This window comes from Notamacropus eugenii, chromosome 3, assembly GCF_028372415.1.
Source record: "Notamacropus eugenii isolate mMacEug1 chromosome 3, mMacEug1.pri_v2, whole genome shotgun sequence".
Lineage (NCBI taxonomy): Eukaryota > Metazoa > Chordata > Mammalia > Diprotodontia > Macropodidae > Notamacropus > Notamacropus eugenii.
In genome coordinates this window covers 402,123,527-402,140,869 of record NC_092874.1, presented here as the reverse complement: position 1 = coordinate 402,140,869, position 17,343 = coordinate 402,123,527, and the positions used below count along the sequence as shown (strand labels likewise).

At 37.3% G+C, this 17,343-nt stretch overlaps 1 protein-coding gene across 2 annotated transcripts in view; it reads left to right on the top strand.

The window, feature by feature from the left end:
- KIAA1958 (KIAA1958 ortholog) overlaps positions 1–17,139 on the top strand; it is a 257,702-nt gene extending 240,563 nt beyond the window's left edge. For both annotated transcript variants that reach the window (XM_072598052.1, XM_072598053.1), the window contains exon 5: positions 827–17,139. In XM_072598052.1, coding sequence (XP_072454153.1) covers positions 827–1,630 — 804 coding nt within the window. In that variant the 3' untranslated portion in view covers positions 1,631–17,139. The remainder of the gene's footprint in view (positions 1–826) is intronic.
- Positions 17,140–17,343: the final 204 nt, after the last annotated feature.

The window sequence follows — 17,343 nt, the reverse complement described above, 5'->3', positions numbered from 1 at the left end:
TTATATTTAGTTTTCTTTGTAATTCTCTATATTTTATTTTGGGCATTTTAAAACATTCTCCCGAGAAGGGGACCATGGTATTTTCCAGATTGTCAAAAGAGTTCATAAGACAAAAAAGTTCAGAATTATTTTTCTAAATGTCTGCTCCCCTCTCTTAGACAATTTCTCAAAGTTTAGAGAACCCAGAGGTAGAGGCAGAATAACCTGTCCATATCTGTTGCATTCTATTTGCAAATAGCCTCTTTGTCCAGGAAAAAAAATCTGCCTAATTCCTGTAACTTTCACTAAACTTGTCCTATAGGTTGAACACTAGCCTTCAATTTCCCTCTCATTCCTAGGGATTCAACTCAGAGTGAGTGAGGTGACAGCCTCTAGGAAGTTTCTTTATTTGTTTTTTTTGGGGGCGGGGGCCACAGGAGTCCCTTCAGAGATGCCCTAAAGGACCAAGTTTTGTACAACATAAAATACACAGGCCATCCTTGTTGCTGCTGTGTTATGACTAGGACCTCACCTCATTCCTATTCCAGAAAACCAGCCAACAGCAAACTCAGTATCCCCCATCCTCGAGGTCAAAGACCTACTCTGCCTGGTAGAGAGAGACAGGATTCCAGGTAAGGAGTGAATGAATTTAGTCTAAATGAGAAAAGCCTCTTGATAAACAGAAGGACCAAGGGAAGAGAGAGCTTTCTAGGCAAGGTTGGATGAGGAACAAGAGGATCACCTCTATCTCAGGTTTTTAAAATGTCCATAGTCGGTTAGGTATTTGGGGGGCTGGTTTTTTATGTGTACCCCCCAATAGATAACCTTGGTATTTGTCTTATTTGAGATTCCTGCTGTGAAACTGAATGAGCTCCTTGAGGATTTTTATATGACTGTGAAGAAAACGGATGGCTCGGACTTTCTGGCCACATCCCTCCACGCCATCCGCCGTGGCCTGGACCGCATCTTGAAGAATGCTGGCGTTGGCTTCTCCATTACCAGTAATACCTTCAGCTCTTCCACCAAGAAGCTCAAGGAGAAGCTACGGGTGTTGAGCAAGGCAGGGATGTCGGGCGCCCGCTCCCGAAACATTGTTTACTTTTCTCTCTCCGATGAGGAAGAAATGTGGCGAACTGGGTGCCTTGGCGATGACAGCCCCATTGCTCTCCTATCTACTGTGGTCAAATACAACAGCCAATATCTGAACATGCGGACCTTGCAGGAACATGCAGACCTGATGTATGGCGATATTGAGCTGCTCAAAGACTCTCAAAACCGGCCCTTCTTTGCACGGACAGATATTGTGAAGCGAGAGAACCGGATCAATGCCACCAGAGTGTGCTATGGGCAGATCTACCATGAACATTCCAAGGGCCACAAATTGTGCCCCTATTGCCTCCTCTATAAGTATATGTACATTCATCGGCCACCAACCCAGATGGACGCCAAGTCCCCTTTCTACCTGACAGCTCGGAAAGAGATCAGTGGCATGGGAAATGTGTGGTATGAGGAACAAAGGATGGGACTCCGGTCTCTCAGGGGGGTTGTCCCGAAGCTAGCCAAAAAAGTCAAGCTTGAGAACTGTGAGAACTTTACTTTTGTCTCATTCACGCAGGCATGCAGGAAGTTTGGTCCACTGAATTGCTATTAATGAGCCTTTCCCCTTTCCACAAACCACTGCCTTGCCATCGCTTCTCTCGTAGTGTGACATTGTGAATTGAGTGTTAGACGTGGACTTGAAGCGACTTGGATTCAGATTCCTCTCCTGAAACGTATTATCTGTGTGACCCTGGAAAAATCACTTGACATCTCTGGACCTCAGTTTCCTCATGTGTAAAATGAGGGAAATGAAAGCACCGACCTCACAGGGTTCTTGTGAAAACCAAATGAGATAATATACATGAAGCTCTTTAAAACTTTAAGGTGCTATACAGATGTCAGCCATTATTATTATTAGGTAAGAAGGGTTGGGATTGGGAAGATAGGAGAAGGTGACAGGGAAGCCACACAAACCAAGGTCAGGACCAGTTCAAAGTATTGAGGAATATGAGTGTATTTCAATATGAGACTTAATGACAACCAGCATAGCCTGCTATTCTGATTTTTTTTTTTTTGCCTTTTTAAAAATCACAGCAGCTGCTGATGAAGTGAGGATATCCTATCCAAATGTGTGTAAGGGCATATCATATTATTAAGACAATGTATATTGTTTCACATGCAAGAATTTTACAAGAGTAAGGGAATCAATTTCTATAGTGCCTTTTTGTACAGCTTTTTTTTCCTCAAATGAAACTCATTAAGTAACAATTTTTTTAAAAAAATCCCAATAGCCCAGTAGCTTTTTGATGTTATAAAGAGAGTACATTGCTTTCAAATTACATATACAAGAAGGAAATGGAAACTGAGAGAGGCAGATGCGTTAAATGGTTCCCAGAGAAAAATTGTATTTGACACTCCTTTATATTTTGTTGATGGATAACCTCATTCTGCAGAGCAAGCAGCATTGCCTGATAGAAGGTCCTGAGGCTCTGCTGAGCCCTGGTGATGTGACTGTAGGACCCTGCCCCCACTGTTCTCCATGGTAGCAGGGGCCCTCTCTCCACTGTCAGCAGAGACACTTTAATGACAAAAGATTAATGTACAAAGAGGGCTTTTCTGAGAACAACATTTCCTATGGAATATATGATCTGTGCTCTCATGAGTTTTCCCCATGATAGTGGCTTGAAGTAAGGGATCTGTGATCAAAGCCTGAGAGCTTCAGAAAAAGTGCCTGTTTTAGTATCATAGGGAGGTTATTTTCATGAGAATTCATCTCTGAGTAGTCATTGATGCCAGGTGTCATAAAGATGGCTCTTTCTCTAATGTGTGGTAATTTACACTGGATCCATGTAATTCTGAAAAGTCTTCCTCAGACTCAACCAAAATAAATCCCTAAAGTTTAGGGGTTTTTTTATTCTTTTATTTTGGGGATTTGTTCTGAGAAGTTTAGATTCAGTCAAAGGGCCACACTTGAGGACCTAGGGAGCCACATGTGACCTCCAAGCTGCAGGTTCCCCATCTCCACCTAGAAAAAAAAACTCCCAAGCATTGCTAAATAAATAGCCTTGGAAGCTCTTCATTTGTAAAAGTCAGGCTTGTCAAAGAAAGGTTATTTCATCCTTCGAGGCTTGCACCAATGCTTGTGATACAGTGGTTTTGTGTTTGTTTCCCCACTTCAAGCATGCAGGCAAAAACAGAGGCAGAAATTAGGAGATAAGCATTGTGACAGCTCATTCCTAGTATTTGAATTTGCATCACATCAATAGAAATCAAACTGATCACAACCTAATATAAACACAGAGCGTTTTGTAACTTTTAACTGGCTTGAGGCCAGTAGTTAAATGAATGGAAGTATATTGAGCTTTGGGTAATAATTTCTGAAATGATTTATTTTAATGTTGGAGGCAGACTACTACATCCTTATGTAATTAAATTATTGTATAATTCTTTGTAGCCTCAAATACAATTTCCAAAAGCTATTTACTACATAAGAATTCAAAACTTATTCTCAATTATGAATAGGTTTGTAAAATTATCTTATTTTGATATGTGTCATGTCTTTACTTGAAAGAGTCATTCACTGGACCTCTTGCCTTGTCAAGAGAAAGATCCCAGTCAGCACTGCAAATGATCCCTTAAAGGTTTAATATTGTTTCCCTTTTCAATTCCTTTTAGAATAACAAATTGGGTTTACTAGCTTCTCTGCCTAGAAGGTAGATGAACTTTTACATTTTCCTGTGCTTTTATCAATATGTATATTTTTGGATTGCGGGGCATGCCCTTGATTGTCACTGATCAAAAAACCCTCCTGACTTACAAGTTGATTCTTCATGAGTTTCTGCAGAGAGCAAGCAAGAGAGAGAGAGAGAGAGAGAGAGAGAGAGAGAGAGAGAGAGAGAGAGAGAGAGAGAGAGAGAGACAGAGAGAGACAGAGAGAGAGACAGAGAGACAGAGAGACAGACAGAGAGAGAGACAGAGACAGAGAGAGACAGAGAGAGACAGAGACAGAGACAGAGACAGAGAGACAGAGAGAGATCCTCTAATAACCAACCGTCTGGTGATGAGTGTCCTCAAACTTAGCTAACCTGATGATTTTACTTGAAGTCGATTTTACCCAGCTGAACTAGGATTTGCCCTCCACCAACATAATCTATAGAAACTCTGAATCACAATGCAACCTTTGTGGAGTATCTAATTTGTAAAGCAATCAAATTTGCATCTAGATGGCAAGTGCTCTTCTATACTCAACATGTAACTGAGTACCATACACTGTACTAAGGCATACTTTAGTACCTTTTAAGATTTGGATTCATAAGAACATTTCTTTCCTTTTTATCCTTATTTCTGCTTTCCTTTTGTGTGTGAAATAACAGAAGATAACTTTGTTTTAGGCTGGACAAATTTAAATTTCTATCATTGACCTCTTCTGGTTGAATGACCTAAGTCTAGTCTATGTACTCTCTATTTTACAATAACAGCGCCCCCCCCAACTTTATTCTTTTTTTTTTCTGAATCTGAATTTGAAATCAGGTCTTCCTGACTCTAAGTGCATTTTTTTCTCTTTCTTAAAAAAAAAATTAATTAATTTTTTTGTTTTCAGTTTTCAAGAATCGCTTCCATAAATTTTCTCCCCCTCCCTCTTCCCTCCCTCCCCGAGATAGCATGCAATCTTATATGGGTTCTACATATACATTCTTATTAAACACATTTTTCACATTAGTCATGTTGCACAGAAGAATTAAAATGAATGGGAGAAACCATGAGAAAAAAACCAAAACATAACACAAGGGAAAAGAGTCTGCTTCATTCTGCATTCTAATTCCATAGTTCTTTCTCTGGATGTGGATGGTATTTTGCCTCAAGAGTCCTTTGGGGATGTTTTAGGTCCTTGCATTGCTGTGAACGGCTTAGTCTATCAGAAATAGTCCTCACACACTGTGGCTGTTACTGTGTATAATGTTCTCCTGGTTCTGCTCATTTCACTCAGTATGAGTTCATATAAGTCTTTCAGGCCCTGTTCTTTTCAAGGCATGATTTTTCACTAAAAAGCACCAGGATCTTTTCTAATGTTATCTCATTTACACATCTCAAGAAATAGCTCTGATATTCCTAGTTGGTTTGTAGCTTTTGCTAATCATCTTTGTGTTCGTTACTGATCTCACTGCACCATAGCGCTTCTATAGAAAGGAGTCATCCATTCAGCTTTGTTACTGGAACCAGGTTATTCTGTTGAGGTTTTTAAAAACTATTACTGTAAAGTCTTATCTTTATTAATTATCTATTTGGAGACTGAGAGCCCGTTCAAAAGACTTCTGAAGTGAATAGGAAGTATTAGGGTAATCTAAAAGAGGACAGTGGGTTTTGCTGTCTCTCCTAGAATGAAAGAATAGTATCTAGTATCCTAAATTTGTTGCTGATTTCCTCTGGGGAAATGACCACATTATACTGCTATAAAGAGATGGGAGTAAATATAGCTATGCCCTCAGCATCCTGAAATTTTTTTAATACCAAGGGGATGAGAAAAAATAATTTTTCTTCCATGTTGGCTTAACTAGGTGTAAGACAGACAAATGCAACACACTTGAGGGCTGCTAACACAAGTTCACTCTTGATTTGGTCAGACAGCAAAGACACAAGGAAGGGGTTAATCTTACTTTGTTCTAGTCTAGTTTTCTCAGAAGAGAATTGTTGATAATGGGAGCACAAACTGCTACAGCATTCCCTAACCACCCTTCTCACAGGGGCCAGTGAGGAGGAACAACCACCCCTACGTCTCACTGGGGTCAGTCCAGACAGGCACAACTTGTACATCCCCTAAATCCCCTCAAGACTCAACGGGGGCTGGTTGAGGTGAACACACATTTCCCCCAAGACTTGATGGGGGCCAATCAAAGCACACACAGCACTCCAGCTTGTGTACTTAATCCTAAATTTCCCTCCAAGCCTCAACGGGGGCCTTTAAGGTACACACAGCATCTGTGCATTCAACCCTAAGGGTTCCCCATTCACTGTCTAGTGACCACCTGCTTTATAGGGCATCAGACAAAGAAGGCACATTGCCAGCAATGGCTTCAGAAGTTTACATCACCGCATCCCTGTATCTCCCCGCACAGCCACAGTGGATGTTTATATTATTCACCATTATATAACTCTGCACAAGCGTGGTGGAGATGTTCTGAACCGTAACTGTGGGAACTCATATCTAGTACCTGGGAACAGGAGACTGGTATGGCTATGGATCTGGGAAACTGAACTGAGAAATGATAACGAAATAAAACAATAACAAAAATTCACTTTACGCACACTAAAATCCGCCTTACACTAAAATCCACCTTACATACACTAGGTCATACAGTCCTCAAAAGAGTCTGTGTAGAAATTTATCAAGGATGAAAAAGGACGAGTTCATTTTGGGGAAAATTATCACCGTCTTCCCATCCTTAGAAAGGAAAATTCTAAGTGGTAGGGCAAGAAATGTCCCCCTAAACGCAGGAAGACCTGTTTTTGGTGTTCTTGGGCTTGAAGGAGAAAATAAACATCAATGATTCTCAATTAGTAAATTATTGGCATCTCTTAGTTTTGACATAAAGAGAAATGGCTGACACTGGTCTGATATATAAAGGTCTTGTCCTACATGGTTTTGTCTACTTCTAAACTTCTCAATAGGTTGCTGTTATTGGTTGCAATATTATTGCTAATATTGATTTGGAGATGCACTGTAGTATCTCCCTGAACAATACAATTGTAAAGGGTCTTTTCATAATACCTAAAGTGTTAATATGTGTTTTAATCTATGATTTTTCCAAATTAAATTCCATTTATTTCAACAATTATACATAGCTAGCACTATCGTAGTTAGTTATTCCTGTCCACTTAAAGTTTACAATCTGGTAGGGAAATATGACACACTCAGAGATATGCAAATCTGCAACGAAATTAGTTCTCTTATAGTGGGCTGTCATTTTACTCCTCTAACTTCTGTCTAAGAATCTAATTTACTTCTAAAATGTCTATTGCAAAGATGATAGAATTTTGATTGATCTATTTCAGAGGACTTGTTTCTTTCGGTTCGACTCTTAAAGCAAAATAGATTTCTGCCCCTTTAAGTCCTTGTACTTTATTCATAGCAAATGAAACCTATGGATCAAGAGCTGAATTGTCAAGTCTAATCTACTAGTATTTTAAGTAGTCAGTATCTCAGGTTCAGCTAAAAGTGGAAAGAAGGCCCAGAAGGTTTTTTGAAAAGCATTTCCACTGGTAGGTAAAGGTGAAAGGAGAGATGTTACTGAAGGAAAAGGAAGAGTTCTGATGTTTAATCGTCTTGTCTGTGTTGGGTTATTAACTCTGGTGTCCTTTGATTTTAATTTTCAATAAGTTGGTCCTGACAAATAAGTGGTATTTGCTCTGAAAGATCTTGAAGCTCTTGCACCTGAGAACTTACCAACTTGGTTTTATTGGTAACAACCATAGATGGTTTCCCTTGAAAAACAGTCAGCTTGGCTTAGTGAAGAGAGCTAGTTTTGGAGTCAGGAAAACAGGTTTCCTCCAACTTCTAGCTGTGTGACCACGGGTAAGTCACTTTAATGACTTCTCAGTGCCTGAGACGCTACTCAAAAATGATAATTTGCTGGAAAAATAGCTATTCTGCATTAACCGTAGCAGCTTGGATCACATATTTATAGCTGGAAGATACTCTAACGTCACCAACACTAATTCCCTCATTTTATAGTTGAGGAACCTGAGGCCCAAAGCAGTTGAGTGACTTGCCCAAGGCTTCACAGCTTTTTAGTAGCACTTAAACACAGACTTCTTGGCTCCTAGTTCAGTGCTCCATCCACTATACTACATGGTCTCTTTTCAGAGAAGGATGTTGTTACATCCTCCATCTTTAAAAAAAATTTTTTTTGGCCTAGTCTCTGAGCTCCATTATATCTCTAGAAACTTTAATCTTAGCTTTTCTCTAATACTTATAGTGACACTGGCCCTATTGTTGCTTCTTAATGGTAATGAGCACTCGGAATTGACTCTAGATTGTTGAAATGGTACCTGGGGCAAGATGTCAGGTTGGCATAGGCATTGTATGTTTCAGGGCTGAAAATTTCTTTGACTGTGGCCAGCTGCCTTGGTGCCTCTTTAAACTAAGTCTCCACACATGATTCTCAAGAAATAAAGTCAGAGAACACATCAAAGTAAGGTCTATTTATTTCCTCTTCTGGTTCTCTGATTTATGGTCCAAGTTAAGCCCTAAAACTGTGAAAGTCAGTTAATCCAAATTGTAGTCAGATAAAAAATGATTGAGATATTTCACATTCATAACATATATAGAGACATATACGTGTGTGTGTGTGTGTGTGTGTGTGTGCATCTTAAAGAGTATTGTGATTTGGGGTGGTTGTTGTTAAAGGAATATATTAAATTGCAAAAAAAGAAAGAAAAGCCATTTGTTTGTTCAGGCAACATTCTTAATTGAAGTTATTTGTTGCACTTCCCTGTCTAAATCAATCATCTTTATTATAACCTAAGGGTTATAGTCTCATTTTGATACACACGGTTTCCATTACCGTTAATGGTAGTTATGTGAATAAATCCGCTTTTACTGAGATGAGAATATGCTCCTAAGTGCTTTATGGTAAATGTAACTGGTTTTATTAGTTTATTTTGTGTTTTAAATATTTAACTTGGCTACCAGGATTCATACTTCCTAGAAATAGTGCACTGCTCTAGATGGCATCATGGTACATCTTGCACTAAGATAAAGGGGCCCCATTTCTCTTAAAAGTTCAATCCTTTGATCAAGCAATGAGCTCATCAATGTGAATGTACTCCTTTCAGGAAGGAAGGAAGAAAGGGAGAAAAGAAAAGCATTGATTGCGAGGCCTCTTAAGGTGCTAAGCCTCTACAAATATCTCAGTTGATCCTCAAAACAACCCTGGGATATAGGTGCTGTTATCTTGCAGTTGAGGAAACTGACAGAGATTAAGGGACTTGCCCAAAGTCACACAGCTAGAACATGTCTGAGGCCAGACTTAAACTCAGGTCTTTCTGACTTAAGGCCCCACACTCTGTCCACCGCACCAACTGGTTACCTCTTCCAGCAGCTCAGATCATAATCTTTTCATGCCTTCTCAACCTGTGTGACATGTTCTTCTCTTTCCTTAAATAGTCCATAGGAAATCCACACCCAAAATGCTGGAGGCTTTCCTCCCATTCTCTTGACATTATATGACTAATAATAGAGCATAAAATCTATTCACTATCCCTTACTTTCAGAACATAACCTCCTTGCCTCCCTTTCTGGTCTCACACCTCTTTATTAAAGTTTCTTATGCTGTTATGTGGTAATATGCCACAACTTACTTACCCTATATGATTCTCCATTTTCCTTTGGATGACCAGTTGCCTCCATTCTTGAGAGACTGTGCTCTTCTATATTTTGCAACTATCCATCCATACAGCATCACCAGAAGGATAACGATGTTGGAAAAAATCTGACTTTTTTTTTCCTCAGGGGGAAGCTTGGTTAGAGCCGTTAAAAGCACCAGAAAATTTCCCAAAAAATGAATCAGCCCAATCTTCTCCACTTCAGTTTTGGACCCAGAAGTGTCTGCTTGTCCAGGATATTTGTTCTGATAAACCAACTCTATGATTTATTCATCCGATTACGTAGGATAGGCCATTTGTTTCTTCCCAGGGTGCACAGTTTGGGCAAACTCTTTTGAGTGGTTGTTGATCTTGTGGAGGGAACTCTCCAATGCCCAGGTACTTGAATCAATCAATATGATGTCATCTATAAACAGGAGCACCTGGAGAACCTCGCCATCTATAGGAAAACCTTCACTTTGGACTCTGAACTGGGCAACCTTGATGAGCACGTCTCCCATTTTATGTTAAGGCTAGTGTTAATGTAACCAGTTGTTTCCTGTCCCTTTGAAACATTAGAGATGTTTGTTGCATCTTTCAAGGAATTGTGTATGGTTGTTATATATGCATGGGACTACTTATTGGAAGAAAGCCTTTACAGAGGATTTTGCTATACTAAATATAATGCTTTTGTATGGTCAACAAACAATAATCATAATGGGATCTTTTTGTCCTCTTCACCTAGTGAACTGTGAGTTTTTAAAAATATGATTTGCTGTGGAATATTGTTTGTGAAATGCCTCTTTCTTTTTCATATCTTCATCAAGGCTAACTTGATACATATGTGCTCAAAAAGGATTTAGTCGCAATGGGAAAGTATGCATGTGGATTGGGAGTTGTTGGGATTTCCTTGATTCCCTTTTTTTAAATAAAGGAATCAAATCTTTTATTTTTTCCCAAAGCTTTGGTAGTTGTCCTTTTCAGATATCTTTACAATCAGTTCCTCAGTAGCCTCAAAGTTTTGATGCTGCCTGCACGAACTTCCTCTATATAAGTTTGATCTAAGTTAGCCACTCTTCCTTTTTAGTTTTCTTTAATATCATTTCTACTTCCACAGGTGGGAACTCTGATGATGGCATCCGAATCTGGCATTGACAGAGAGAATGGTTTGTTACAGATCTTTTCCTTTTTTTCATCAGTTTGCTCCTTCCAGTTTCTTCCTTAAATGCCTTTGGAAGGATCTCGTTAAAATAGATCTCCCACTAAGATTTCAAGAATTAATCATATGAATTTTCATCTTTCTCCTCTATAGGGCTTTTATTTTTTGTGGTTGGAATTTGTTTTTTAATCTTTTAAAAAAATCTTTTTTATTCTAAACTTAATACTAAATAAAATGAGCATTACAAAGTAAAAAAAATTTCAGTATTTCTGTCCCAAAGTTGAAAAATAAAATCCTTATATTAGATATACAGAGTCAAACAAAGCAAATTCCTACATTTTCTGTGCCCAAAAATATATGTCTCATTCTGAACCTTGAGTTCACCACTTCTCTGTCAGGAAGTAGGTAGTTTGTTTCCTCACTGATTTTCTGGAATGAATTATTCATTGGATTTATCAGAGGTCTTAAGTCCTTCAAAGTAACTTTTCTTTACAAAATTATTATGTGTAAACTTTCTCCTACTTTTGTTCACTTCACTCTGCATCAATTCATACAAGTCTTCCCAGGTTTGTCTGAAGCTATCCTTTTCGTAATTTCTTGTGACTCGATAATAATTCATTTACATATACCATAATTTGTTCAGCCATGCCTTTAGTGATGGACATCCCCTTTGTTTCCAATTCTTTGCCACTACTTATTTCTTTGAATGCTTTGAACCATTGACCTAGTAGTGGTATCACTGGGTCAAAAGGGAGATAGTGACATTTGGGGTACAGTTCCAAATTATTTCCAGAATGGATGATTCTAGTTCAAAGATCTGCCATCAGTATATTGACTTACCTGTTTCCTTGAATCCCCCGAACTGTTGCTATTTTCCTTTTTTCCCTTTTGTTCCTTTATAGGCATAAGATGGAAACTTGAGATTGTTTAAATGAGCATTTCTTTCAATATTAGTGGCATGGAGCGTGTTTTTCAGATGTCTATTGAGAGTTTAGATTTCTTGCTTTACAAATTTGAATCAGTTCTTAATATGTCTTTGAGATCAGATGTTTATGAGAGAGACTTGCTGCAAAGATTTTCCCCTTGGTTATTTCTTTACCTTCTAATTTTAAGTGCATTTATTTTGCATGTGCAAAACCTTTTCAATTTTGTGTAACCAAAATTGTCCAGTTTATCTTCTATGATCCCCTTTATCTTTTTGTGGTCATGAATTCTTCTATCCATAGTTGCAATAGCTTTGTTTATGATGTGACCTTTTCTATCTAGATCATCTATCCTTTTGGAATTTATCTTAGGATATGTTATGAGATGATAATCAAAACCTAATTTCTGGCATTCTGCTTTCCAGTTTTCTCAGCAGTTCAGGCCTTTAGGTTAATCAAACATTGCGTTCTTCTGGTTCTATATATTGTGTGCCAGATCTGTTCCACTGGTTGACTTGTATCTTTTTTTAACCAGTACCAAATCATTTTGATGGTTACTGCTTTGTAGTAGTGTTTAAGATATGGTTCTAAGAAACCCTTTCCTTTTTATTTTTTATTTCCTTTTTATTTTTTTTTCATTATTGCCCTTTAGATTCTTGACCAAAATTTTGTTGTCTTTTCTAGCTCTATAGCACATTCATTTGCTGATTTGATTAGTATGACATTGGATTAATAAATTAACTTCAGTAGTATTGTCATTTTCATTACATTAGACTGGCCCCTTTTCTATCAGATTTTACAAATTAATTTCTACTCTAAACCAACGTTGCATACTTTCCCATTTGACAAGGAGATGTTTGCTGACTGAGGAGGTTTCTACAGTCTTTTGAAATCCATATTGTGCCAATTGATGTAAGTCTCTAAACTTCCTTTGGAAATGGCACTAATCTGTGTCAGCATTTGTTATTTTATACATTTCCCATTTTTCAGTGCCAATAGCTTGGACAGATCATTTTAATTGTAGGTGATGTTGCCTCATTTTTATTCTTTTTTTAGTTTGGTATTGATTTTTATTTTTTTTGTCCTAACAAGTAAGCAATTTGACTCTATATGGGCAACTGATTCAGACATGACTTCCACTCTGGTAATCACTTGTTTCCTATCATAATCCATTTGAGGCTCACCAAGTTAGACACCTCTGATTTCTGTTCTTGAAGAAAGTAGTTTGTATGTGTATACACATGTATGTCATATATAATATATTATACATACATACATGTGTAATAACTATATTGTACACATGTACATGTATATATGTGTGCATATATGTATGTGTATATGCATATGTGTATATGTCTATAGACATATTGTATTGCATGTATTTGTGTGCAGCTTTTGTTTATTCTAAAAGCCTTTGGCCTCTTTCATTTCTTAGTCCTGAGTCACTTCTCTCCATATTTTTCATTATGCTCCCCAATGTACCCCTCTGTATTTGAATTGCTGAGTATCAAAGTACATATTGATTAAACTTGGAAGGTCTTACCGAAGAATTTATAGAATTCTTCCATTTTTTAAATTTTCTATAACATGTTGGTGTATGAATCATAATTATATTCATGGTTGTCCTTTTACCAAAGTTCATCTTGAGTATTGCAATATAAGATGATCAAGAGTCTTATAAAATGCTGTTTCTTGTTCTTTGAATGCATGATTAAAAATCCATTCCCACAACACATTTATTCACTTTTCCAAGGAGAACCTATAAGCTGTCCCACCCATTAGTTGTCACTTCCTTTTGTATAATGATTTCATTTATGACAAGATTTCAGTTTCTTCAGTAATATGTCTACTTCTGTGTTAATGGATAAGGATATCATATTTAGAAAACCTACAGTTAATTTGATGTTTATTCTAAAAACTGTGTGATCCTTACACATTTTGATGTTTCTTTTATAGGCGTACCAAATATAATGTCATCATAGGTAACACTTTTACAATATCATTAATATGTTATAATAAAACCCCACCATAATTTAATTCAACCAATCACCTGAGAAACAAATTGAATAGCTGGCAGTTAACTGAACTCTTGCAGCATTAGTTCCCCTAAAGTCATTCTGTTTGCCATTTGCTATATTGCTGTGTACATATCAATAAATGATAAAGATGGCTAGCATTCATATGGTGCTTTAAGGTTTACAAAGTGCTTTACAAATATTATCTCATTTGACCCTCACCATAACCCTGGGAGGTATTATTACAACCCCCATTTTACAAATGAGAAAACTGAGGTGGAGAGGTTACATGAATTCCCCAGGGTCATACAACTAATAAATGTCTGAGATTGGATATAAAATCTGTCTGTCCACTACACCACCTAGTTGCCTCTAAATATTGCTCCTGCAGATTAGTTTGACTCACTGTATACCTTATTTTATCTCACAATGTTTTCAAGAAACCAAATATCGACATGAGACCAGGCATACCTGTGTACCCCTAGATGAATAGGAACATTGCTCAACACTGAAGACCTTGTATTTCTCTTCAGTAGGTAATGCTACAATGCTTTTCCATCCCCCTTCCCTTTTTTGAGGGGTCAAACCTTGATTTAATTGGTATAAGGAATTCCCAGTGAGGAAACTCCTCTTACCAATGCAGATCAGCCATCTTCCCTGTTACATAAGAGAATTGCCTGGAGCTAGTGTCTAGCAAAGTGTCTTGCCAAGGATCACAGCCAGAATAGGTCCCAGGTGACATCTAAGGCCAGAATTTCCTGACTAAGACTGGCTCTATAACACATTGCCTCTTGCTTCCCTCAAAGGGGAGAAATTCTTGCCAATTTCTTTCTGCTTTAAGGATTTTCCATTATTAAAATCAACTGACTTCTAGCTACAGCAATTTGAATGTATCCCTTTAACTGGCTGTGGGAAATCATTGTTTAAATACTTTGTGCCAAAATTCCATGTTTGGATTTTCAGTTCTAGCTCTCAGATACCATAGCGAGGAAGCTGTGTATGAGAAACAGAGAGACAGAGACAGACAGATAGACAGACACATACACACACATACACACACACACACACACACACACACACTTACAGAGAGGGACAGAGAGACAGACAGATACAGAAACAAAGATAGAAGGAAAAGAGAGGAAAGAGGAGAGGGAGAAGAAAGAGGGAAACAGCAAAAGAGTAAAGGGGAGAGAGAGAGAAGAGAGAGAGAAGGAAAGAGAAAAGGAGAGAGAGAGGAAAGAGAGAGAGGAGAAAGAGGGAAGGAGAGTGAAAGAAAGGAAAAGAGAGAAAAGGAGAAAGAGGAGAGAGAAGGGAGAAAGAGAGAAGGAAGGAGAGAGAAAATGCAAAGCTTATTATTAGCTATTTTTCCTTAATTTTTTTCCATAAGTATTTCTTTTTAATTTCAGTTCACTATTTCATTTCATTTTCCTAGATTCATCAAAACATAGAGCTGGAAGGGACCTTACAAATCACCTCATCCAATGACCCCCTTTCATAGGGTTATAGATTTAGATCGAGAAGGGACTTTAGAAATCACGTAGTCTAATCCTCTTGTTTTACAGATGGAGAAACTAACACCCAAAGATCCTAAATTATTTTCTCCAGGTCACTCAGAAGAGCAAGCGTGGGCACACACACATACACACACACACACACACACACACACACACACATCAAGTAAATTGAAACCTTCTGTGTAGGAAAACACTGACTAGGGACTTAACCTTATTAAAAAGAAATTTTGGATTGAGGCAATGTAATCCTACTGGTGATGTTTTTTTAAGCTATATAAAATTATCAGTTCTATTAACCTAATAGGTAATTAAATTACTATATTGAAGAGGGTAAAAGATCTTCAGAGAATGTTATGGTATAATAGAAGTTTAGAATGGCAATGATCCCTGAAATGGAACATATTTTATCAGAGTAAGTCTTATTATCTTTCTTCTGTGTCAAAGAGATCCTTGAGTTTCAGAAGCTCATTCATTACTCAACAGCTGGTCATTGTTCAATTCTCTCTAAAGTGGTAAGTGCTAATGACCCTGGGGTGGGGTGGGAGGAGGTGGAGGGGGGAAGAGGTTGGCCTTTTTTGACAGTGGAAGTAATAATTGTCCCAAGTTTATCTGTCAGTTTCACCTGTCAGAGCAGGAATTCCTTCAAGTGGAAATATTAAGTGATCAACTGCTGAATATAAATAGAGAACTGCATATGGGTTAAAAGATCCCCAGAAAAATGGTGGAGAATATACCTATTGCCCTGAACTTTGGCCAAAAGCACTGTCAGTTTGAGAAGTAAAGAGACCTTGTCGCTGACTGACTTTCAGAAACTTCTGCCTGTATTAGAGGTTAGACCTGTTTATTTGTCATATTGAATATACTTGAAATGAATGAGAATGGTCTTTTCCCAAGAACACTGGGAATTATTCACTTAACTACTTTGTTTCTTCACACTGTGAAAACCCTCTCCATGCTGTAGATGTCAACCCTAGTTTCAATTTCCAGTGATTGTTTTAAATTAAGCAATAAATGAGATAAAATCAGTTGTGTCAGTGCTTGGTTTAACAGTCAGTGTTTTTATTTCACAAGAATGATACTTCCCCAAAAGATCATATTTTCTAGTTATTAAAAATATTTTATAGCTTAAAATATCAAGTTTTCAAATTTTTGAAATAATCTATTTTAAGTTACCTTAGAATTAAGATTAAATAAAAAAGGATAAGAATAAAGGTGCTGTTTTATGACTTCACTGCACAATTCCAAGTTAATCATGACCCTTGTAATGTATCATCACATTCCTGAACTGCCATGTTCAGTAATAAATAATGATGACTGATTTGTGTCTGAGTCACACCTGGAAAGGAGAATAGGGGAAAGGGCACAAAAGATAGAGTCATTTTATAACAAGGTCAGGGGAAAGAGAATGTGTATTTGCCCTTGTTGAGACGCATATTCCTCCTAATCTATACATAGTTTTAACCTCAAGGTCAAAGCATGCCATGTACTAACCTATGAGCCAATTGGTGATTAGTTTGCTGATACCACTAGAGTTTTGCTGATATATACAACCAAGCACTGTGCATAGCAAAACTATTTTTCCAAGAGAGTTACTGTAGTTGGTAATTTTGCAAATATAACTCTTTCCAAACTTTTTCTCACTTATTCTGTTTTGACTTTTTAAAAATTCTGTTAGGTAAATATGGAAAAAAAAACTTTTGTTTAAAACTGAATACATATGTTACATATGGCTTTATGTTCCAGAATATTGGCAATGAACTGCATAAGAATGTCAAATGTCCTAATACATATATTATTTCTGTATGTGATTCTTTTTTAAATGTAGAAAATGGCATATCTATATGTATATCTACCTTTTATTTAGTACACTGGAAACCTGTCATTTTGGTTGTTGTAGGAAATATTCTGACAACTTAATGATTCTACTGTACAATTTGCTTTTCTTTCCCAACCTTGTAGTAACAATTTTGAGTATGTGTGTTCGTGTGTGTGTACACATGCACACGTGTGATTGAACTTGCTGACATTTGTAAATCTATTTTCTGTATAGTCTAGAAACAATTTGCAAACTCTTCTTTGGGATTTTTATACACAAAACTTGACTACTTTATCCAGATTTTTTAAAACAAAAATTAAAAGTTTTTCATGAATTTCCAGTGTCTATTTCATTTAAAAGATCCAGTGAAATGTTGGTTTAGCCATTCTGCGTTCTGCATTTCTTGAATGTACTGTAATCTTCTGGTGCTTCCTGGAACTGATATTTATGCAAAATTGCAAAACTTGTTGATTGTATTTTAAAATGTCAAGGAAACCTGAGGATGTTTAAAGTCAGCCTTTTCCCTACATATTTTTAG